The sequence below is a fragment of the Miniopterus schreibersii genome (assembly GCF_964146895.1).
Source record: "Miniopterus schreibersii genome assembly, chromosome: 13".
NCBI classification, from domain to species: domain Eukaryota; kingdom Metazoa; phylum Chordata; class Mammalia; order Chiroptera; family Miniopteridae; genus Miniopterus; species Miniopterus schreibersii.
Genome location: NC_138113.1, coordinates 40,652,379 through 40,679,025, shown reverse-complemented (window position 1 = coordinate 40,679,025; position 26,647 = coordinate 40,652,379). Strand labels below are relative to the sequence as shown.

Here is a 26,647-nt window from a genome sequence, read left to right as displayed (position 1 = left end):
ACCCCTCATCTTTTTTCCACCACCAATTCTGTTATTTAGTGGGTATGTGTGAGATGTTTCCAAGCAGAAATGTCTGCTATGCTTATACTAGAAGCCTGAATGATTTTTTAAATTTCATATTTCTCAGGATGCCAGACATGCAGCTGAAGAAGAGATTTATACCAACTTGAATCAAAAGATTGACCAGTTTCTACAGTTGGCCGACTATGACTGGATGACAGGAGATTTGGGCAACAAAGCTAGTGACTACCTTGTAGACCTCATTGCTTTTCTGCGTAGCACCTTTGCTGTATTCACGCACCTTCCTGTAAGTGACAATCACTTTACTCTGCCCATTGTATAGAAAAGGATTCTCTTAAAATTTAGTTTGTGAAAAGTGTTTGTCTGTTTCTGGAAGCTCTTCAGGATATAAAAGCTCACCCTGTGATTATCACCCCTTAACAAGATTTAGAGATCTCTTCCATTATTATTTCATTTACTTTTGCATTTTGCTCATTCTGAAAATGGCCCCAAATATTATGTCTACTTATATTCCTTCTAACTTAAGGGTAATTAGTGCAAACACATAATGAATGCCTTGGTAGAAACAGAAGAGAAACTTAGGAGTTAGCGTTTCAGATACTTTTTAGTTCTAGAATGTCCACTTAATTTTTTTATAACCTCAAATTTTCTGTTAAAATTCTCCATCTTTTTACCTAATGTATCTATCTTTTCTCTGTTTTCTTGAATATATACTCACAGTCATTGTAAAGGCATTGTTTACAAATGTGTAACAATGTGAACTTCACCTGCATATTGGTGGATTTGTTTCTGATTCCTTTTTTTCTTGGTTATCAGTAATATGGTCCTATCTCTACTGACTACTTTTTGGTTGATATAAAACTCTGTGTTTAAAATATGTAGAGATTCCTGGTGATATTATGTTTCACCAGATTTGGTTTACTTTTTTCCTTATTAAGTAGGTACAATGGATGGGGTGAGTTGTGGTTTGAGCCTCATCACCTTGGGGGATGTTTTGTCACCACAATAGCAACATAGCCAAAGGAATAGGTCACTAGAGGGTGTGTGTGTACCTGTGTTTTGGGTGGGAGAGGATGTCCTAGATTATACTCCATTAGATAGTGAATGGTCAGGGGAAAATTATTGAAATTTGCAGCTGTTTTCCCCTTGAGGTTTGGTGACTAAGCTGGCCTACCTATTTTCATGAGACAACCAGAAATGATTATAATACGGTTTTCCACAGTTAAGAGTTCTAAAATGTTGCTGTGTACTTTGAGTTAACAGATGAGGTAAGTTCACAAGCATTTTTTCAGGCTCCAATTGTATAATTTATAATTGCATGCACAGCTACCCATTTTGCATGCTTGGCGTAAATGCATACTTTTGAGAATTTATCCTGTTATCCTGATAATTATCTTTCAGAAATGCTTGAGAGAGAGGAAATGCTGTCTCAAGTAACAGATCCCAAGGAGGGAATTCTGAATTCCTTTTCTCCGTCTGCTGTTAATGTTAATTTATATGACCTGAGGCAAGATCTCTCTTAACCCACCTTGGTTTGCCTTGATTTTTCTTTGGCTAAATATTCAGTGATACCTGTCCTTGGCCTTCCTTCCTGGGCAGTTAGTTGATGGGTCATGTTTAAGGGAAAGTTATTTTCTACATAGAAGTTCCTGAAATTCTTCTAGTCTAAAACCCTTCTAAAACTGACATTTCTCCTACCACCCCCCTTAATTTTGTGAACCACGACCATCTCAGCACTAACCAGATGATTCTGATCTTTAGAAACTGTCAGTGCCTCCCAATAAGTACAAAATCTCCATGACCATCAAGACTTTCCATAATGTGATTCCCAAACTACCTTTTTGACTTTATCTCTATCTCAATTTTCTATTTGCTCAAACATTCCTCCCCAAACTGAAATGATGCTCAAGTACACTCATCTTTTTCTACCCTTGTTTTTTTCATGCCTTTATCTACTTTAATGGCTTCTGCCCTTTAACTATATGTATAGAAATCTTACCAATATTTCAAGGCTCTTTCAAATCCTACACTTTCCATGAAACCTTCTCTAATTCTTCTAACTAGATATGATAGCTTTCTTCTTTATAGTGCTTGGTGTTGCCCATGGTCAGAAAATGAATCAATAGTGTGGGGTAGGCCCTAGGTCTTTTTACTCTGGGTCATGTTTTCTCCACAATTCAGGGGTAGAAAAAGTAGGTTTACAGTTGTGAGTACCCAAAATACAAGTTATTCTTGTACTATTATTTCTTAATTATTCTATTATTTATATGTATTACAGCTATAAACCTACTTTTGCCCACCCCTGTGTAAAATTGTCTTTCATTATTTAATAGTAGCTATTATCTTTTGAGTACATAACATGTACCAGGTACTGTGTTAAACATATGCATATTCTGTGTGTATGTGTGTGTGTATGCACATACATATATAAATGTGTGTATATATATATATGCACTTGTTGCAAGGAATAAATGAGAATATGTATATATTGATACACATACATATGCGTATTTGCATATATTCTCACATACATACATGTATGTATATGCATGTATACATATTCTCATTTATTCCTTGTAGCAAATTTGCAAACAAGTATTATCCCATTTTACAGATGAGAAAAGTAAAGTATAGAGACTACCCAGCTAGTTCTCTTAGCTGACACCTCCTGTGGAAATTCTCTCATCTGCTAGTAATAATGATTCTCTAAGTCAGTCCAGTCCCTATGGTTTTCTCTGGAACAAATTAAGGAAGTTTCAGATGTCCTCAAGGGACTAGAGGCATCATAGCCTTCAGGATATCAACCACATTTTTCTTCAAATTAATTATATAGGTAGAGCTAGTGCCCAAAGATTTTTTTTTTCTCTCTTTTTTCCTCCTCTGATGGAGCAGAAATTACAGATTTGCTAATGATTTTTCTGCATACTGAGAAATTGATTGTTTCCTGTTTATATGCTATTAAGACTTTGAAATCAGTGTATTAGCTCCTTATTAGTGTTGTATTGCGATTGTGAGTTTAGTTAGCCATTTTAGTGACTAAATCCTTTGGTTTTGTATTTCTTCAGAGATATCTTTGTGTATTGAGCTATTACTTAGCACCCCACCCCCTCCCCCGCCCCTGGGTAAAACTACTTATCCCAGTAGCCATGGCTATTCTTTCTGGCTGTATTCAGCCAGTGTCTTGCCTCTTTAATGATACTGATCTTTGGGTTGTGTACTGCTCTTATAATTATTATATAAAAGATTATGAATGTCTGATTTCAAATACTAAGAACCGTTTACTTCTAATCCTGTTTTTGGTGATGAGAAATAAAGAGAACCTAGAGCTTAAAGAACTGCAAATCCTTCAAATCGAACTCTCCAAATATGATGTGCTGTTTATAAGTCAGAGAGACCACGGAGAGGATCTTAGGTACTGCTCACTGTATCTGGTTACCTTAATATCTAGGATACCTTTATAAAATGCAGAGGAAACTGCTCTGATTCTTTGTCACTGGTGCTGGGATTGTGGGAAGCTGAAGTATTTTCTGAGGAAAAAATAATTATTTCAACATTGCCTATAAGAGCAAATAATTAAAAACAATTTTAACTGGGTAATAACAGGTAAATGGTTATGTAAACTGTAATATTATTCAACAAACTATCATGCATTTATTAATATTAGTTTTATGACTATTAAATAATAACATTGCAAAATATCTGTAATGTTAAATGAAAGAAGTACAATGAACATTTTATAAGCACGATGATTAGAAGTATGTAAAAGCTCTAAAAACGTGTTAGCAGTAAGGAAAAGATAGAGCAGGAAATATGTTAACTAGGTAATTGTTTTGGTGGTGTGACTTTGAATTCTTTTTCAAAATTGTCAGCATTTTATAATTTTTTGTTATTGGCATTTAAAAATATTTAAGCATTTACTTTATTAAAAAATTTAGATCTTTATAGCTGAAAAGGTATTTACCCAAGTTCCTAAGGAAGAAAGTAGTCCTGCTTGGCAGCACTGCAGGTAGGTCATTCTGAACTGCCCTTTTCCTGCTTTGACAAGATGGCACATTTGAGCCTGCTGTGTGGTGCCAAGATGCTCCAGCACATCTAGTGCACATGTTGTGGGGTGAGGAGTTCACAGTTAAGTGAACAGGAATCTGGTACATGCCACTGTTCTGAGATACTTTCATGGTGGTTTACAGCCACAGTTTTCATATGGTTTCTCCAAATAAATAACACATATTATTGGAAATCACACACAGTGCATACTTGCCCCTGGGGACTCCTACTTTGAATTAGCAACTGCCAGCTTCTTGCTCTCTAGCTCCGTGGCTGTGGATGAGGTCCAGGATCTTCTTAAGGAAAAACTAGCTTCTTAAAAAATTATTAGAGTAACCCACACACGGCCAAAGAATGGATTTACTACTCTGTAATGCATGAGGTTATATTTTTAAAAGGGTTTCTGTTAAGAACATCTACTTGTTACTTTTATATAATGTAGGATAATTGAATGGTTTATTCTCTTTAACTGTTGCAACATGGAGACTTTTGTCAACCCTTAACAGTGACTGCAAAGCTAACAAAGCGAGGAAGTTTTCTGTGGTGTGTTGACATGTGTTTTGTTCTGTTTGGGAGGATGGATGTTTTTGTTTTCATTTTAAATTTCCTTTGATCACTGTGTAACTTGATAACTCCTTTGGAAGATAGTCTTAGGACCAGCCAGTGACAGGGACCTGAAAATGGGAAGCTGCCTTTCAATAGACTAACAGGCCTTAACTCTAAAGTCTCAAGAAGTTTAACATGATCCCTTGGTAAAGGTCGTTTTCTGTGTCTATTTTTCCTACATGCTAACATAGATTCCCACTGGAACCGTATAAAAGCTGTTCTCTAGAATGATGTTTTTGGGACCATGTTCACCCTACCTACATTTCTGCTGTTGTGAAACAGACACAGTGATCCCAGCAGCTCATTGTTTCGTTAAGAGGCCCCTGAAAAAAATGCATTTGTTTAAATAGTCCATTCTTTAGAAAAGGAAATCACTTTGTTTTTTTAAAAAAATAAAAAAATAACAAACGTAGTAAAGTGAACAAGTTATAAATACTAAGTAGTTTGATGAATTTTCACAGAGTAGACAAACCCATGAGATCAGCACCAAGATCAAGAAACAGAACGTTACCAGTTTCTTGAAAGACCCTTCTAGCCTTTCTCCCACCAAATCTTTACCTATCTCCCTGACGGTAATTATTGTCTGTATTTCTAATAATCTAGCTTGGTTTTGCCTGTTTGTGGAATGACACAATATGAACTCTTTTTTGTGTGTCATTTCTTAGACTCAACATTACATTTGTGAGATTCAACATGGCACGTAGAAGTAGTCTGGTAATTCTTATTTCTATATAATATTCCACTATTTGAATATATCACGGTTATCTATTCTAACATTGCTGGACATTTGAGTTGTTTCTAGCTTTTGATTATTAGAAACAGCATTGTTTTGAAACTACTGTATGTATTTTGGTGAACATATTTCTTTGAGTACATACTTGGTGGAGTTGCTGTGTCATAGGTCAGGAAAGTGTTCATATCCTGCCAAACAATTTTCCAAAGGATTATACCAATCTGTATTTTTTTACCAGTAGCTTATAAGAGTTCCATCTAATTCACATCCTTGCCAAAATTTGGCTTTACCTGTCTTTATCATTTTAATCCTTCTATTGGATCTATATCTATATCATCTATATCTATACCTATGTCTACATCTATACACAACATTGATGTTTTCAGTTGCCATTTTTTTGACGGCTAATGAAGTTGAGCAACAATTCATGTGCTTATTGGCCATTTGCATATACTCTTGTTGAGAAGTTTCTGTTCAAGTCTGTTGCCCGTTTTTAAAATTGGGTTCTCTGCATTTTTATTAATGATTTTAAGGAGTTTAGTATATATTTAATTCAGCAGTTGTGGTAGATAGAAAAATGGTCTCCAAAGATGTCCACATCCTAATCCCCAGAACCTGTGAGTATGTTAATAGCCAAAGGAACTTTGTGGGTATGATTAAGTTAAGGATCTTGAGGTAGGGAGGTTATCTTGTATTATCTGGATGTACCCAGTATAAACTCAAAAGTCCTTATAAGAGGGAGTAAGAGTGTCAGAGTCAGAAAGGGAGATGTAATGATGTAAGCAAAGGGCAGAGTGATATAGCCAGGAACCAGGGAATGGGGGCAGTTTCTAGAAGCTGAAAAAAGCAAGGAACAGATTTCCCCCTAGAGTTTCTAGAGGGAGTGTTGCCTTTAATTTTAGCCCCATAAGACCTATTTTGGACTCCTGACCCCACAAAACTGTAAGATAATAAATTTGTATTGTTTGAAGCCACTAAATTTGTGGTAATTTGCTGCAGGAGCAATAGAAGGCCAGTATAGCTATTCTCAAACTTTTTGGCCTTCAGACTCTTTTACATTATTAAAAATTATTAAGAACTCCAAAGAGCTTTTGTTTATGCTGTTTATATCTACTGATATTTATCATATTTGAAATTAATACTGATAGATTGTAAAATATTTATGTATTTATCTAAAAATAACAATATTCACACCTTATTTATTAACATCAGTAATATATTTACCAAGAAAAATAACTATATTTTTCAAAGACATTAGTAACATGAATGTCATTGTTTCATATTTTTGTATGTAACACTAATATCTGGCTTAATAGAAGACTGTTCGATATCTCTAATCTGCTTCTACATCAGTCTGTTGTAATATGTTTTTCTGGTTGAAGTATATGAGGAAATTTGACCTCATAGATATATGTTTGCTAAAGGAGGAATACTTTAGCCTTTTCAAACCATTGTTAATATTCTTTGGTACTATAGCAAAATCTGACACATGATAGTTTCTTAAAGGTTAACCTCAGTGTGGAGTCTGAAACATTATCAATTAGTTTTTTATATGCTGTTGCCTTAAAGTTCATTCTTCTGTTTTATACTTTGCGTAGATCTTTACCCATATGTGATTTGATAGAATCGCACATCCATCATTTAGAAAATAGTGGTTCACTGAGTTAGGCTGATCTGCCAAATGTTGATTTATTTTATTATAAGATATTAAAAAAGTCACCCTCAGTAATATTGCCACCAGTCTCTTTAAAAACTTTTTAAGTATTGGGAAACTATATCAAGGTGGCAGATAACTACTTTTCTAAAATTCAAAAATTTTCTTAAAGCTTTACTTGTGTCATTGGCAACTAATATCAGTTGTTTTCTTTCAAGATGCACTCAGTCTCATTTCTGTCATTTTCAAGAAAATGCCCATCAAAAACCCAAGTTTGAATAACATAATTTGTCTGTCAGCTGTTCTTTCAAATGAAAAGGATATTCTGTGAAAAAAGGGGCTAGTTCAGTTTGTAATTCAATCGCTCAGATGCTTTGCCTGAGACAATTATACTTGAGCATGCAACGTAAATGCTTTATATGTACTACCCTGTATGTCACACAGAATATAAAAAAGACATGCTCAGAGATATACTCAAGATACATTAGTTATTTTGAGATTATTAAAGGAACAGTGTTTATGTGCTACCTTGTTGACAATAAAGGAAATATGAAATATTAGTTCCTGAGGGAGCATTTAATAAAAGCAATAATTTTTTAAAAATGAAATTTGTTTTACTGTGAGTGCCTGGCAGTGAAGTATACAAGGGTTACCAGTACAGTTTGGTGCCATAGCCTTAATCCAAGCTACGGGGCACTAGTGGTTTTGCACATCATTGCTTTTGCAAATGCCAACGCAAGTGAAACCTCATTAGTGCAAATGCCCACACAATGAAAAGGCAAAACCATCTCAGTGTTATTATGAAAATTGTCCTCATGGACCTCCTGAGAGGGTCTGGAGGACCCCAGGCATCTGTAGACTACACTTTTGAGAGTTGCTGTTCTAGCTATGAGTTCTTTATGGTATATATGTATTGCAAATATTTTATTCTAGTTTGTGGCTTGCCTTTTCACTCTCTTAATGGTGTCTTTTGATGTTTATTACCTTTGAGAAGTATAAATTTATTTTCTAATATAATTTTCAAAATTGAATTTTTTTTTTCTCCCTAAGGGATTGAAATACCGGTCACAGGAAGTTAGGCACATTATTATTTCCCTATTCCACTTCTCTGTGCCACACCTTTGCATTCCAGTTCCTCCGTTTTCCTCCCTAGTGAATGGCGATGTCCACTCTTCAGTGTTAGTGTATATGTTCTCTGCTTCTTACAGCTCTGCATTCTTTATATATATATATATATAAAGATATATGCATTCTTTATATATGCATTCTTTATATATATATATATTCAGTTTGCTTTGCTTGTGGTTCAAACATTGCAAGTAACTTGAAGCATTCATGATATTGACTGGTAGGAGAGGGTAAGGAAAAGGTTATAAAAGTAAATCTCAAATATTTACATGGAACTAGATTTCTGTAGATCACAGATTTTTTTTTATTTTTTATTTTTATGTATTTATTTTTGTTAATCCTCACCAAAGAGTATTTTTTCCATTGCTTTTCAGAGAGAGTGAAAGGGAGAGAGGAGGAAAGAGAGAGAGAGAGAGCAAGAGAGAGACATCAATGTGAGAGAGACACATCGACCGATTGCCTCCAGCACGGGTCCCCACTGGCACCTGGGATCAAACGTGCAACCCAAGTACATGCCCTTGACTGGGAATTGAACCCATGACCCTTTGGTGCACAGGCCGATGCTCTAATTAATGAGCCACACTGGCCAGAATTGTTTTTGTTTTTAATAATTGTAGGCCTAGAAGAGTTTATTTCAGGAAATGAGTATTCAAAAAACCATGAAATGAGTTATCGTAAAACAATGAAAACTTTATATGTAGTAAATGATAACACTGCCTAATATGTATAGCAAGCATTTAGTAAATATTAGCTATAGTAGTTGTAATAGGTAATATTAAACCTTGTGTAATATATATTATAGATATTATAAAAACATTACTAAATGATTATTAAGAACATCTTTCTATACTATATTTGAGAGACATTGGTAATTTTGAGATTCTTAAAGGAATAGTGTTGATACATTGCTTTGTAGGTGGTAAAGGAAATATGTCAGTTCCCAAGGGGACATTTTATTGTGATATTTCTTTAGGGTTTCTCTTTCCTTCAGCAGGGGTCCATAGGGACCCTTCCAATGTTTTTTGTTTATCTCTTTATCTTCTTTGTGGAACCTGGCTCCCAAGTGTAGGAAAGGGACTGAGTCTAATGAGCATAAGCTTGATAGTATGTTCAGTTTCAACAATAACGCTTGAAACTCCAGTCTTAGTTCAGTCTAATGTTAATTCCTGGCCCAAGTCTGCTGCAAACAGTAGAGCTGTGATTAGCATTAATCATCCCTATTCTGTGTTATTGAGGGGGGATTGCTAGACCTGGCACAATTGTATTACTCATGCCAACTATAGAAAGTCACGAGGAATGTCTAGTGACCTTCTGTCTGATGCAATGAATTCCTTTAATTATGTTATATAGTATTTGGTCTGCTTTTGATTTAAAAACCACCACTACCCCAAACCTCCAAACCACAATGTCTTTATGGATAACTCACAAATGTTTACTTGTCATATGACTCACCTTGATTCTGTTTTGCCCTGAGTTAACAAGTCACCTTTCTCACTGTTTAATTCCTTTATTTTTTAATTTTGTGGAAGTCATGTGATGACTTTTTAATGTGTCTGTGCCCTCTACAGTATAGGATCTCTGCCTTTCAGCCCTCTGATGAACTTGCCAGGCTGTTTCTGATTCCATAGAGGCTGAACAGATATTTAGCTCAAGGGCTACTAGTCCAAAAGCCTAGGAAGCACTCTGAGAAGGTTATCTTGTCTACATACTAGTGCTTAGCTTCTTTTTCCACTTTCCTTTGGGTCTCTTTGCAGTCCATTTTACCCTCTCTACATGAACAGGATATGTGAATGCTGGGGAGCCTGCTGTAATTTTCTGGTGTGCTGATTTTGTCTATTTATTATTTTTTCCAAAGGGTAGACTTTCAAATTGTTATGGAAAGAAAACAATTTATAGCTGGCTGCTATGGATATTGTTCCTAGCTCTTGCCATTAATTTGCTGCCTTTTATTTAGAGTAAAATTTGAATACCAAATGGCCCTCTGTTTCCTCTTTTAGAAATGAGAAAGCCAAACGCTGGAAATGTGGTTGTATGGAAGATGGATTAGACCTGTTTTGAATGGATCCAACAAGTAGACATTAGAAGTAAATTAAATAGAGCATGAACTAGTTAATTCGTGGTCAGCACTGGAACACAGGATGGATGACTTTTTACGGGATGTTACAAAGGCAGCCCTTGCCTGTGGCAGAGGGTTAGGATAGCGCTGCGAGTCTTCCAGTCCTGAGATTTCCATGCTGCTTCCTCTGTGTGCTGGAACCACATGTGATGAAAATCTTGGTGTATAATTTGACACCGTGTCTGTATAGTGTTTAAAGGTCATCCAACCCAGTAACTGTAAAAGCATATTAGAAATTAAACTAATAATGAAGATAATTTTAGATCCAGGACTGATTTTGGAGTAATTTTCACCTTATGTTTTTCATATTACTCTTACTCCTTTTCAAATACTTAGGTTTGATTCAATATACTTACAGGACCTCATTGTGAGGGATCTCTTCTAAAACTCCATTATAACTCTGTCCCCCAATAACTGCAGTGCCAAATAAAAAGATAATGCTGTAAGACAAATTGGAAAATGAATGAGGAACATAAACACCTAAAGTAAGGGATTTAGAACATAAGTTATGTGATTAATAATAATAAATATCTTTATTATAAATAATAAAAATATTTATAAGTGGAGGTATATTTTCTTTATGGGCTTAAGTATAAGTGAAACAATAGACTTGCAATTATGTGCTTTTCTTATTTCACTGTCTGGCACTATAGAATATGACTCTTTTTAACTTGGAAATGTATAAAAGAATGCTGATCACACCCCATCTCCCCTCAAAGCCCTGAGCCATCTTCCAGATGCAACTGTGATAATTACTGTTGTGAAGTGAGCTGGCCCGTGGTAGTGTCCGGTCAAGATGTTCTAAGACAGCACTGCACTCAGTATTTGTAAAGAACTTATACTTGAGCAGTTTAGCTTTGAACATATAACTTGATTTAACCAGATGCTCCAAACCAAGGGAATTGTTTTTATAGCACAGCATATAGTCATTTTTGCTCATTTTTATATTCAACTTTTATGTTAAATGTAACCCATTATTTTAGTTATCTGGGTGGTGTATTTGGTTCAACGTTTAGTTCATTTATTCTCTGTTCCCACAATAAAATTTTTTGTTGTTGATTGCAGGACAGTGATGAATGATATCTAAACTTTTCTCCCTCAGGTTATTGTTTTAAGTGTACCTCAAATGAGAGTGCATGAAATAAATAAATATATTATTTGCCTCATTGTAAGCTGTTAACCGATGTCATCATAAGTTGATTTTGCAAATAGTTGCCTAATTACATAATTTGAAAGCCAGTTACTTAAATTAATAGAGAATGGGGTGTAGTCTTCTATAGCTACAAATGGACACATATAAACTATGTTTTTTTAAAAAGATGAGGAAGATTCAAGAAATTATATCAGTTTCATATACTGTGTAATCTGGTTTAAGAGAAAGGGAAAGACAGCCCTACCCGTGCTAGACACTGAGAATACATCAGAGCAGGAGTAGCCCTGCCAGCACAGCACCCTCTGCCTTTTTATATTATTGCAGCATCTAACCTGATGCCCAACATATTTCATTCCACACAGAGTTGGAAAACGAATTTCAAATGCCTTAAGTGACTTTTAACCAGGCTTATTACAATTACTTAGTGGCAAAACAAAGTACAATAAAATAAAACCCAGATCTTCTGATTCCTAGTCCAGCACTCTGTTTATATACCATACTACTTCTAAGGTTTCTCTCAGCTGTAATATGTGTGTATATGCACATATATATATATATATATACATATATAATATGCATGTAATATGTGTATGATAGGTGTATATGTATACATATACATATAGATAGATATGGACTAAGTGAAAGGAAATAACCGATATGGTAATTTCCCTGCCAGTAAACACTCGATGTGATCTCTGACTGGTAACATCAAAACTTTTTTATGTCCATTTCCTTGAATAAAAATAGATGTTATGTTCAGCAGTCATTCAAATGAGTTCATTGAACCCCTACTATGTGAAAGGCAGTAGTCAGGCCAATGCAAGATAGGATTCTTGCTGTAATAGTGATATAAATAAAGTGCAATAATAGTCCAAGGGGGAGTGCTGAGAGAGAGGAAGTTTGGAAATTATTTTATAAAGAAAATACCAGCTATTGGGGGCTTTGAAGAATATATTGGAAAGGTCTTTTAAAATAAAAGTAACCCCATAGCCCGGCCGGGCGTGGCTCAGCAGTTGAGCATCGACCTAGGATCCAGGCGATAAGGGTTCGATTCCCGGCCAGGGCACATGCCCGGGTTGTGGGCTGCAGCCGATCAATGACTCTCTGATCATTGATGTTTCCATCTCTCTCTCCCTCTCCTTTCCTCTCTCTGAAATCAATAAAGATATATTAAAAAAAAAAAAAGTAACCCCATAAAGAAAGCAGCAAAGGCTGAAAACTTGGGGTGTGCATGAGCAATAATAATAGTTTGATGTATCCTGAGCTGAGGATATATAAAGAAAAATAGCAGGGAAAAATGAATTGGTAGAGACAATGTTTGGGGCTAGATGTGGAAGACCCCCAGTGAAAGGAAAATGGAGAATCACTGATTGGCTTTGCACAGGAAAGTGTTAAAATCATACCTTTGTTTCTGGAAAGTTAATTTGACAGTAGGAAATCAAACTGGAGATGGAACAAATTATGGATTGGAAAACTAATTAGGAAGGAGTTAGTTGCAGAAAAATTCCTACTAGTATGTCTAGTTCAGGTTAAAGAATGTTTGAATTGACAAGATGAGAGAATTAGTAAGAGAGATATTATGGAAGTAGAATCAATATAAGTTGATAATAAGTGGATGTGTAGAGTAAAGGGAGTTACAGATGACTAAACGCTTTGAGCTCAGTTTGGAGAGTGATGAGATGGTATCAGTAAAATAGATAACCTATGAAGAGGAGCAGTTTTAGGCAGAGGTGATGAGTTTAGACTTGGATATGACTGTGAGGTCACTTATTATGTACTTATTCTTAGGACTGCAGTATAACCCCTGACATTGTGTAAAATACTTGGAATAGATGGACCTAAGTAGTTCCTTTTACTGATATGATTCTGTATTTTTCAACTTTGCCCTTTACAATAGGGTTAATGGAGAGGTTATTGCCCTGTGCTTAATGAAAGCGTATTTCTGATACTGAAATCTCTTACATTGGTTAACTCTGTGGGATGTGTGTGGCTTCTATATTTTATATATTGTTTGTGGTAGGTATATAGCAAGAAATTCTACTTCTGTCATTATGATTCTGGGGATTTTTTTTTTTTTCCCACTACAAGAGATGCCAGATCAGATTAGCAGTCATGGCTCTCATTTTTATTTAAAGAAAGAAATGTCTTATATGCAGCCAAATGTAAAAACATAAAGGGCTAAGTTAAAATGTTTTAAGTTATAGATTTGCAATATTCTTTATATTTATCCATCTGGGAAATAAGCCTATTCTGTTTTTTTATTTCCCCAAAATAGATTTTATTTATTTAACCAGAACATACACCAGTAGTATACAGCAACTATTCTAACTTACTTTACAAATATTAAGAACCCTGTGGGATTGGTAGTATTTTACTCATTTTACAGATGAGGATACTTAAGCACAGAGAACTTAAGTAAGCTGCCCAAGGGCACACAGCTAGGAAGTGGCAGAGGTAGGATTTTGCTGCCACTAGTTCCCGAGTAAAGGCATTGCCAGTATCTTTCACAGAACCAAGCTAGTGTTTTTTAATAGCTGATGTTTGTCTAGACAGCATGGTGGAAGTTAAATAAAATTAGGCTTTAGAAAACATTTCAAAGGAAAATTCTGGCCCATTGCCTTAGTATTTGTATATCTTGCTTCAGACATTTATGTAGTAAGAATCTAAACTGGGGTTTGAAGTGTTAGTGAAAAGAGAATGAATGCATTAAATGCGAGTTGAAGGTGATTTCTCAAAGAGTAAGTAAAAGCATGTGCACTGGTCTGGGAGGAGCATTTCTTTATAACTATCGATAACTACATGCCCAAGTTTCAGAATTGCCATAATTTTCTCTCTGTTGTTTTTTTAAGTCAAATTTTAATATATCTTTATAGTCTAATACCTTAGATACATTGGTAATAATGCAGCTATAATTTGGTTATGTTTCCTCTGCATTGTTTAGTCTGTTTTATTCTTATGGGCACAACTTTAGAATAACATGAGAGCTCCTAGAATTTGAGCTTCACTGCTTTCAATTTAGTTCAAGTATTTACTGAACACCTAATACGAGCTCAACGATGTGCTGTGCTGCTTGGTAAGGTTATAAAAACAAAATCCCTTCTCTGAGGAAAAATACAAGTGTAGTGATTTGTAGTGTTGTTGATTTAATTACATCTGATGCATTTGGAATTCAGCTGTCCTAAAGATGCACTTGAGGAATAATTCATCACTGAAATAAGTTGAGATCAGTAAATAAAGAGATTTACTCCAGGTTGAGTTCTTTTCTCTCACTGAAGATCTAAGCTATAGCACAATCTGATCCCATTTCTGGTCTTATAGCCACATCAGAAAAGAACAAACCCATAATTCAGTGCCCTGTATTAGTGGAGGTAATAGGCAACAAAATTTAAATGGATAAACCAGTCATCAAAATAATTGTTTAAAATGCATTCGAAGTTGTTGGTGAATCTTATTTGAAGCTAAGACATCAGTTCTGGAAAAGTATGTGCAAAGCGAGAGTGTATATACTAGGTAAGATACTGTAATAACTTAAAAATGATTCTGTGGCCTTTTTAGTGCTCTAGGAAATTTCATCAGGCAGGCTGAACTATTTGATCTTTCAGTCTCTATTACAATGTATGATATAATTGTACACAACACCTGAGAAGATGGATTTTAGTATCCCCATTTCACAGTAGAGGAAGTTAGGACCTTGTCTGTGTTCTCCTAGCCATGAACTGGTTGGCCCAAAAATCTCTCTCAGATCTCTGGCTGTAAAGTTGGTTCTCTTTGGTGCACAACGTGTTACATCTCCCACTGGCAGGACTGGCGTTATTGGCAGCTCAGTTTCTTTGAATTATAGTTAAACCAAAATAGAGACATTCAGCATTACTTCTGCCTTTTTCTTTCCCATTAAGGTTATTCATTTCTTTCAGTGGACCTTGGTTGCTAGTGAAATGATATCTTAAGTGTGTTATAAAGCTAAATTTTCCCTTTGGTATGACTTTTCAGGATACTAAGGAATTTTTATAGGTTCTATTTTTTATTCACATCTCTTTTCCTCAGACTTTATCATAAAGAGTCTTTAAGGCTTGTAGAGAGAAGCATAATCTCATTCACATAGTTGGAAGCGAAGACCCACTTAGAGATGAGCAGAGGATGCCAGCTGCAGCAGCAGTTTGTTCTTGCTTTCTTAGAAAACCGTGCAGGCAACGAGGGGAAGAAGCGAAAGCTCGCTCGCGGCGTCTGGCTGTGCGCGCGGCTCCTAAAGCAGTCAGAGCCTGCGAACTTCCCCGTGAAGTTTATCCTCCAAAGCAGTCTTGGAAAGCTCACGGGGTTCTCAGAAAAGTATCTTTAGAGCCATTCTGTGGATCATGTTGTTTTGCAGTTATTATTTATTAATCCAAAGAGTGCCATTCAATTTAATTATTTCTCTAATAAATGTTTGTTAAATGCCTATGGAATGCAAGAAGCCATCATTAAGTAATCTCCTCAGTCTTTGCTCTCAAGCAAGGATTCTTAGCACTGTCCACATTTTAGGCTGGGTAATTCTTTGTTGGGGGCTGTGCACTGTAGGATGTTTAAAAGCATCCCTGGCCCCTATCCATTACATGCCAATAGTTCCCTCCCCAGCTCCCTCCCCCTGCCAAAACTGTGACAACCAAAAATATTTCTAGACATTGCCAAATGTTCCCTGGAGAGCAAAATCATTCCCAATTGAGAATTCCTGCTCTGATGTCTGAATTAAAATTAAAGAAAAAACAACAACAGTGAATAATTGCTACCACTGAAGAAAATAAAGAGTACTGGCCAAGAAAGCTGTTCCAAAAGAGGAGTTTCAAGAATATTCAAAGAGTGATTAGCTTTATTGTATAGCCTCCTGTGACTAAGTTCTGAAATGTTTGTTAAAAATATTCAACCTCTTTATGCTTGTATATCATTGCTTTTCCTTGATGCTTTTTTCATTTCTCCTCATATGGCCTGTTTGCTTTTAATCAGACTTGTTTAATCATTTAAAATAATTTTCAACTTAAAAAATGTTCCATTATCTTCTAACATCCTCATTGTTTTATCTGCCTTTTCCATTTGGGGTAAGGACAGGAATAGTTTATTGAAAAAAATTTGGTGCTTATTTGACTAAAAGTGTCAGAATATTTCTAGGCATCAGATGCAAACATCAGGATATGTGACTCCCATGATGATTTTCAGAAAAGGTATTGGAATATTGATAGTGTCATTGGAACCAAGTAAAAGATAAAGATGACTTTTCTGTTTGCTTGTCTCTTAAAGGGATTAAATTAATGAAATTATCTTTGAAGCTCAAAATAAAATTCAAATACAATTACTGCTGATCACAAAGACCCATTATTTGATGTCCTTAAATTTGATTTCATCAACTCTAATATGAAATTATCTGAAGTGTATGTGAAAATTGAACTTTGAGAGTTCTAAGAAAGATGGCTGATTGCCCTACCTGAAACACTCTGAAATGGACATAAAAAAGCAAAAATAGAGATGTAATTAAGCATCACTCGTAAATGAAACTATGGGAGTGGCCTTAGCTCCATTCCATTTATTACAAAGCCTGTTTTCTAGGTATTAATAAAATTTGAACCAAATCAAAGTTGGATGTCCAAGGCTGATACACATATCCTCAATTTCAAGCAGCTTCTAGGTTTTGTGAAGTAAGTGAGAAAGTTCAGAAAGACCTTGTCAGTAACTTGGAGATAGGAGCACTAGGGATATGAGTGGCAAGTAACAAACGGGGGCTAATTTTCATACTTCAAAATACAGAAGGACAGGGGAGCTGGGGCTGAGAGAGGGTCATGTTATACAATCTTTATTTTTCTCAACTTGACTTTCTATTGTGGAAAAGCCTTCCATTTGTGCTGCTGGCCCTGACATGAAGAAAGCCAGGTAGAAAACAGTGAATCTAAAGAGAACTACCCTCATGGAACTTGACATTGACCAGGACAAAAGAGTCGTCCAAAGTGTTTAGAGGCAATATATCTGAGTTTAGGTCATCTTAGCTAGATTCACTGTTTTCTACCAACCTCTCCTCCTTTTCCAGGGCATCTGAAGGAACAAACAGAGGTTATATCCAATCAATTTCTAGATTTACAGCTCAGATTATAAAGTATGTTTTAAAAAATGACCGAGAAGCAGAACAATCCAACCACACCAATCATAGTAAATAGCAGACATAACCAAATTGCCCCTCTTCGTAGCTAAATGACAGGTACAACTTAGAACCTATATAATGAATGCTACCCAAAATAAATAAATGGAAACATAAAAGCCAAATGAGGAATATGTATTGAAAGAAAAATTACTCCAGGAAACTGAATACCACTTTAAGAAAAAATAATTCTCAACACTCTCAAGGAGATAAAAGTGACCATGGACTTTATGATAAGAGATCAAAGAAGAGATTCAAGAGATGAAGATATAGATAAAAGGACACCAAAGTAAGGTCTGGCAGACGGGGATGAGTAAAACTATCAAAATAATTAAAACCACATTAGATACAGAAAGATGGAGTGAATGATGCCGCAGATGGATGTAATGACTTAGGGAAAATGCTTGAGAAAAATCACACAAAATGCAGTGAAAAAGACAGATTAAAAATGATTAGTGGAAATTTATTGATACAGAGGGGGAAAAATCAACCCTGAAATAAACAAGCTCAGTCTACAGATTGAAAGAGTTTACTAAATACCAGGAAAAAGTAATAAAGACTTAGAACCTTAAAAGTCATTCCAGGTGACTTTTAAGATTTACAAAATTCCCTAAGTATTACTAGACTAAGAAAAAAGTCACCTGCAAAGTTTTAAAAAGTTAAGTTGGCCTCATATTTTTTTCTCAGACCGCAAATGACATTGTAATAATGTCTATAGAATGTTGAAGAAGAAAAACCAGTTGACTTAATTTAAAATGTAAGAAACTATAGCTTGCATGAACTTTTAAATTTACTTAGAAGATGAATCGAAAGAAGAAATCTGCAAATGTTAAGATTGCCATATAGAAAGATGGTGATAAACAGAATCAAACAGACTGAACATAAAAGGGATGTAATGCTTAAATTTTTAAATAAAAGATATATAATTTAGAATAATTTGATGATAGTTAACCGGGATAAAAAGTTCAGAAAGAGTCAACGAAGTGGAGTCTTTTTGGGGGTTGGGGTTGGGAGAAAAGATCATATTAATATGCTAATTGTTTCATATTTTTATTTTTGAAGTCTATAAATAGGAAACTGTGGCTTCAGTGTCCTAGTGCATTCCATCAGTTGTAAAGAACATTTCTTCTCACATTTTAACGTCTCTGGAATTGGAATATGTTTTCTAATCAGTAGTGACCTACGGTTATGATTGGCACCATATTTTCTTTCACTGTCATTGTAAATACACTGCATCTTTGAGTTAATGACATTTTAGAGGGCATTTCATATAGATTTTAAACATATAAAATCATCACTAACAGAACTAAAACTGACAATTTTATGTATTTTTACAATTAATGATTGAATGGAAGAACTAGAATGAAAAAAATTAATAGAATACAGGCCAGAAAGCAAAAGATTAAAAACAACAGAATTCTGAGAAAGGAGGCAGGAGACGATGAAAACAGTTAGAGATACTGATGTGGGCTCAACTTGCAGTGCCAAGAAATGGGGGGATACTCAGGCAGATTGCCTGAGTGACAATAACGCTGGCAATTAGAAAATTTCCTGTTAAAGAGTGTTTTAAGCATAGGAGAAGTCAAGCTGTAACCTCAGAATATTTTTAAAATAATGATGATAAAAGCAAAAACATCTCACATAGCTGATGAGCTACAATTAGAATCATACTTCAAAACTGAATGATTCCTGTTTCAATTGAGCAAGAATAAAAAACAAGTTTTTTTTGTTTTTTTATTTTTTAAAAGCAATAAAAGGAAAGCAACAGGAACTAGTTAGTAATAATAAAAATCATTCATTGAATTAAATGTCAATTGAACTGATAGACTTAGAGCTTTTTCATTGATAGTTTAAGTCATTCATCTAAAGTTGGTGAAATGAAAGTTAAAACATACAAAATTAAGGATAAGAATTGGGAGATGACTTAAGATACAGAGGAAATTCAATGCTGAAAATTTGCACAAATATATACTACATATTTGAAAATTTGGATGAAATAGGTGATTTTCTAGGAACTTAAAGCAGATTGAAAAGGAGACAGAGACCTGGCCAGGTAGCTCAGTTGCTTAGAGCGTGGTCCCCATGTGCCCAGGCTGCAGGTTCAGTCTCCAGTCAGGACACTTACAGGTATCAACCAATGAATGCATAAATAAGTGGGACAACAAATCAATGTTTCTCTCTCTCTCTCAAATAAATTAAAAAGAAAAAGATTGCATTTATAATAGCAACTAGAAGATTGGGACATTTAGGAATAAACATGAAATATGTAAATGTATATTAGGGAATTTTAAAACTATTAAATATCATAAAATAATCTTTTCATATGTGGTGAGAAACTCTGTAAAAATGTCAGTTATCCCTTAATCCAGTGACGCTCAATAAAAATTCCAGTGGGATTTGCATTAGAACTTATGTAAAATTTATCTGGAAGAAAAAAATGTGAGAGAAGGAATGATCAATAATATTCTAAAAAACAAAATTTGAGATAACACACTTTTCTTACATCCTTTGGAAGGTTAGACTTATGCAAACATTTGGCACTTGCAAGGTTATGAATATATAGTTTCATGGAGTAGAGTAAGTAATCCAGAAACCACAGCTATGTCTATCTGGAAATTTAATGTATGATACATTTCTGATCGCTGGGAGCAAGGATGGATTATGGAATACATGCTGTAACAACAGAGGTAATTTGGAGAAAAGTGGATTTCTTCACTGCCCCTACACCAGCAATTTAAATATGTTTTTAAAAATTTATAATACCAGGAGAAAATGGAGTGAAAATTTTCTCAGCATGGTATATAGCTCGGGGGCTATAGAGTAAAAGTCTGTTAAGTTTGATTATGAAAATTCAATACTTCTCTGTCAAAATCACTACAAACAGAAGTCTAATAGGGACAGGCAGGGCTAATTTCTTAATAAACAAGATCCTTTTATATATTAAATCATTACCAATAAAAATGTATAAGATCAAAATAGACTAGACACACATCTCTAAATATTATTTAACCCTTCAATCTCATAAAATAATAGAGCAGTTATGTTTTTTAAGTGGAAAAAATTAGCAGTGCAAGGAAACAAGAATGTCATTGGCATACTAGATATTAAGGGATTTTTTTGAAATAAGGATAAGAAAATTTATGAGATTATTTGGAGAAAGAATTCTGGAGTAAACCGTCTTCTAAAGGTCAAATAGGAAATTGCTGTGGTTCCAGGGTACCCATTAAAGTAGGTACCCAGTAAGTCCTCTCATTTGGATGAAATGGCTCAAGAGGAAAACAAAAAGACGAGCATGGCTTGCCCAGAAAATCTTGCTCACCTCAAGGAACTTGTAGTTAAGTCTAGAGTAAGAGGCAACCCTCAGAAAGATTTGTGGGTATGGCTATTGGCATAACAAGATGCAGTTAAATAAAATGTCAACTAAAGTTCTGAGAGAGTTGTGCTGCCAAATGTGCTAGTAGGTTCAACTAAATGACTGTGATTATTCATGACTGGGTGCCTGCCTCCTCCCTTCTATGAATAGGAAGCAGCCTCATAAAGCTGCTCAGCCCCAAGGTGGTGGTGGTAGGACATTTTTTTCAAAATCTCATTTGTAGATCCAAGGAGGATCAAGGAAAATGAATGACCTCCTGGAGGGCAGAGCCAGCAGACTCCGAGAACAGCACACTGGGAAGCAACTCCAAGAGAGCAGAACCGGGACCCCGTGAAGGAATGTTCTCCACTCCCAGGGCAAGCAGCCCTTACAGCTTCTGCCCAGGCAGGCTTCAGATTCACATGTGTAGGCTGCCGCCGTGATGCTTCACTCTTCCCCTTCTCAAACTGGCGATTTGCCCCAGCTGCTGTTCCCATTCTCCAGTGTGCTAGACGTGTGAGGGCAGCTAGCTTGTCTTTTAGTTTATTGGTCTCCAGAGTAAACGGTGCCGCAGCCGGATTTTATGGAGCGCCTGTTCTAAGGTCCTGGACTTTGTAAGCCTGTCGTCGTGACTGGACAGGAGCAGCGTGCGTGTACTTTGTGTGCAGAAGGAAGAAGCAAATGTTTGTCACCAGTTGGCAGGTTGCTGTTTCGTTATTTTCCCCAATTATTTCTGCCTCGCCCTGTGAGAGAATGATAATGTTCTACCCACTGACGTCAGGCTTGTCCATGTGACTTCCTTTGTCCAGTAAAATGTGAACAGAAGGGGCGGACATCACCTCCAAGCAGAATCCTTAAGAAACATCACATAGTTCTGCCGTGACGGTCTTCCCTCTTCCATGAAAGCAACGTGTCCCAGAAAAGGGACTGCTTCTTCAGCATGACCCCTACCTGGCATGTCACACGAGTGAAAAACAAATCTTTGTAGTTGTAAGCCTCAAAGATTTGGGAATTATTTATTATTGCAGCAGAACCTAGTGTAAGTTGTTTAACAAATCAGTCTTGGTCAAAGTGGCTGTGTTCACCTCTAGAATCCTGAAGATAATAAGCCTCTAAAAATCTCCTGGAAATCACTGTTTCTCTAAACGTTACTGATGAAAGATATAAAGTAAAAACTATGATTGCTATTTGGCACTATTCTGTATGTGCCATATATACTATTGTTATTTCTCACAGTGCTAAGATCTTCATTGCTTTCACACAAAGCAAGAGCCATTAGTGAGAAATTTCGCTTTGTGCTGTCTATTCCTCGCTAGTGGAGTGAAGCAGCTTCATTCACTTGGGATGGTGATTCCAGAAGCTGTGGTCGAAATTTGTTTATCACACTTTGGACACTTAAGAGACAGAAAGTTGTAGCATCTGTGGTTGATACATTAAAAAAACACACACAGAGAGTCTTTCACACATTTCAAACTACAGCGTTAGGACATTTGTAAGAGTTTTCAGGATGGTTTTCAAACATAGGTTTTTATTTTAATGTGAGAAGACCTTGCTTCTTCCCCCCACTGCCTTTTTTCCACAACCACATTGATTTGATTAGTGTATTCTTTGGAGGACCTCAGCCTCAGCATCTTTTCCTTTGTGTAAATTTGTTCTTTGATTTGTAAGGTTCCAGAACTCCATAGTTAAGTTTGGGAGATTGGGGCAAAAGCTTTAGTCAGATTTGGTTTCTTTAATGTAGCCCATTATTTTTCCTGAGTTGAAAATTTGAATGAGTACCTGAGTCTTAAAGATCCCTGGGGGTTACCATAGTAATTTATTGTGTTTCTTAAAATATAAAAAATGCACAGCATGTTCATATCCTTTACAAAGACATCTTCACCATTTCGGTGACAGGTAAGTAATTATTATCAGGTTAATTCAGCCAAGGCAGTGGGCATAGCGTCCTAAATAGGCATAGGAAATAAGAATTACCAAAGAAATTATATTGTAATCCAGTAATTGTCTATTAGTGCTAACCAAAGCAGCTTGAATTTTGGTAAGTATGAGCAGAGCTTGGCAGTTTCACTGGGCTGATAAATTTTTATAAGACTTCAAGATTGTATTCTTGGGATTTATCTTAAGTCTGTCAAACTGACTTGAGTTGAACTTTGGTACCCAAGAAGTTGGCACAAAAAATAACTAAGCAACCCTAGTGAAGGTCATTAATTTCTAAAGTTTAACCAATTGACACTGAACGCATCTGTTCCTTGAAGGGCTGTTCTGGCATATTAATATCCTTGCACAGAGGGCCTCTGTCCATGTTATGTGGAAATGGCAGGGTTCTTTGTCTTCTTGTCACATTAGCTAACTGGAGTCAAGGGCTCAAACTTGAAAGTGACTTTTCAGTTTTGGATAAGTATTTATAAAACTTTTTTTTTTTTTTTTGGACAACTAGTAATTGGACAGTTAGATCAACTATTCATATAGTTGAGAAGGAGCCAACAGTTATTTTTTCAAGGGTTTTTGGAAAGCATTATGTAGTTGATTCATTGTTTTTTGACGTTCTTAGCAATTGTTGTTATGGGATTTTCGGAAAATAATTTGTAGAATACTCAGTGCAGAGCCTTTGAATTCTCTTAGTGTCAGGGAAAGGACACGAAGAGATCTCTGAAACTGGCTCATTTATAAATTAGAGATGACAGAGGGCTGGAACTCTTTTTGGCTTTATGAATTAAAGCTAAAATATAAAGAATAATATACTCTCTTTCATATATGAATATGTCATTAATGATCTACCATCTGTAACATGTTTTTTGTTGATTTTCTCAATTGAGATAGAAAACAAAGAATGGGAATGTTAAGTAGGTTATTCAAATAAACTGTGTCTGTAAAACAGATTTAAGAATTTGAGTTGACTGCAAGTTCAGGTTAAGTTCACAAGTTGATAGGTCTACTAAAAAGCAGAATTGATCTAAGTTGTGTTATAGAAGAATATTACCCAACAGTTTTCAAAGTGTGGCCCCTGTAACAGCAGTATCAGTATCACAACAGAATTTGTTAAAGCAAAATCTCAGGCCCCATACCAGGTGTATTGACTCAGAAACCCAGCTTTTGTTGTTTTTTTGATTTGTTTTTGTTTTTAAAAATATATCTTTATTGATTTCAGAGAAAGGAAGGGAGAGGGAAAGGGGGAGAGAGAGAGAGAGAAACATCAATGATGAGAGAAAGTCACTGATCGACTGCCTCCTGCACACCCCTGACTAGGGATCGAGCCCGCAACCCGGGCATGTGCCCTGACGAGGGAGTCGAACCGCGGTCTTCTGTATCATAGGTCAATGTTCAACTATTGAGCCACACCCAGCTGGGCCAAACTGTGTTTTAATAAGCCCTCCAGGGAATTCTAAATTTTAAGATCTAGAACAAAGTTCTCTTCTCCTTAAATGCTCATCAGAGCATGCCTGGGTCAATTGTTTTGCTTTTATTTTGTAATCTAAAAAAGATGCCAACCAGCTGGAGTGCTTCTAGCAGAAAATGCTATGGTATAGAAAGGTCTAGAAACTAATCCTACGGGGCTATTTGAAAAAAAAAAAAAATTAGTTTATTCAGTCTCTGTGATTTAGCAAGCTTCAATTCCATGGAGACACTTGTGTAAGTTCTCGACATCTCCTTAACAGAATGCTTCAGTGGTCATTCCCGAGGTGGGCTTGGTCTGAGGGCCACTGACGAAGGTCTGCTCTAGACTTCGAGCGCGTGTACCTAATGTCCTCATACTTTCAGTGAGCTTTGGTTGTTACCTAGAGCAGTCTTCTCAGATTTAAGTGATGTATGAACCCCTCTTATTTGAAAATGTTATTATTTCACCCTTGTTCGATCTCCAGCTGGGGTTAGAATTTGAATTAAACCTTATTTTCCTTCTGCTTATTGAAGAGATTATTTCATTGTCTTCTAGTTTCTTGTTGCTGTCAGTCTTATTTATTGTTCCTTTGTAGGCAATTTGTCTTTTCTTTCTTCTAACTTACAAGATTTTAACCTTTTTACATCTGTGATTTATATTCTGGGTAATTTCTCAGATCTGTCTTTGAGTCCAATTTATTGTTTATATAATCTATTGAATTTTAAATTTCAGTGACACTATTTTTCTAGAAATCCTATTTGGTTCTTTTTCATATCTGTCTGTTTCATAGTGTTCTGTTATTTTGTAATGCTTTAAATTCCTTTTATCTTGTTTTTCATCTGAATAAAATATATTTTATTTTAACTTTCAAAAAGTTCTTTTTACTCTGATCTGTCTATACTTTTTGTTCTTTTTGTTGATCTTTAGGCTCTGCCTCATGAAAAATCAGTTCTTGATGCAATTTTAAATTTTTGATTATGAGCTTACCTTCAATAAGAATTGTTTTTCCATGGGAAATGATGTTTCTTAGATTATAAAAGTACTTTGAGTTCTTTGGCTTCTGTTTTTCCTGATCATCCCAGGAGTTTCACTGATTCATGACCAGTTTTTTGCTAATAGTTTAGCTTAGGGATTCCTGTGCTACATGGGTATTGTAAATTCTGACAGCACACCAGCACTGGGATTTTGCTTTCTCATGGGAGACAATTTTCCCCCCAACACTAAGTGCACAGCTAAAACAAAGCTCCCTTGTCACTTTAATCTGATCCCTTTTCATTGATCCCCTTTCACTTTAATCTGATTTCTTTTCACTGGACCTTTTGAGGTTTAAGAAGTACGCAAATATGAATGAATATTTGTAGCCCCCTAAAATTCATACATTGAAATCTAATATCCAGTATTATGGTATTTGGTGGTTGGGCCTTTGAGAAGTATTTAGGTCATGAGGGTGGAGCCATTATGAATGGGGCTGGTACCCTTATAAGAAGAGGCCAAAGAGCTAGCTTGTTTTCTTCCCACCACATAAGGATACAGAAAGAATTGGAGAGCCTGAAATCTGACAGAGAGTTCTTGCCAGAAGCCAATCGTTCTAGCATAAATTTCTGATGTTTATAAGGTTTGGTGTAGGAGCTCAAGTGGACTAAGACAGCAGGAGTCTAGGGTATAGGCCCATTCCTTTTGTAAGACCTGAGGCCTATTCCTGTGTCAATATTAATTCAGTATGTAGCAGTTCAGTAGTCTGGCCTCATGTCCTTCTGACATCTGAGCAAAATAAGCTCACGAGCCTACGCCTTTAGCTTTCAGTTTCCTTTTCATTTCTAGCACCTAGAGATTTTCCTTTCCTTCAAGTTCAGTTTTGTAACCAAAAGTATGTCAGCTCAGTCTGCCATATTGCCAGAGCTAAAATTTCTTGGTCTCTTAAATGTCTTCTATTTTTTGGTAGTGTTACCGATATGTGTGTAAACATAAATTAGATAGGTATAAGTACCCTGTACATATATTTCTTATACCACTAAAATTATAAAACAAATTTATAACAATATAAAAATTTGCAATGAATAAAAATGAATAACACAGTTAGATGAATGTTATTATTTTGCTAAATTGCTATACCCAACATGAATGTTACTAACTACCAATGCAGAATTTTCAAAGTTCACATGTAGTGTATGATCTTTCAAGTTTCTACCACTTTGTCTAGTTAACCTGTTGTAAAACTCTCTTTTTTTACTGTGTGATAAATTATTTTGACTTCCACTTTGTATTAATGCATAAAGGTTCACATGTGGCCTTTTGCTCATGGCAAAA

General features: G+C 35.6%; 1 protein-coding gene across 3 annotated transcripts in view; it reads left to right on the top strand.

The window, feature by feature from the left end:
- EXOC6B (exocyst complex component 6B) overlaps nucleotides 1-26,647 on the top strand; it is a 445,000-nt gene that overhangs the window by 257,007 nt on the left and 161,346 nt on the right. For all 3 annotated transcript variants that reach the window (XM_081156370.1, XM_081156369.1, XM_081156371.1), the window contains one exon: nucleotides 128-307. In XM_081156370.1, coding sequence (XP_081012496.1) covers nucleotides 128-307 — 180 coding nt within the window. The remainder of the gene's footprint in view (nucleotides 1-127; nucleotides 308-26,647) is intronic.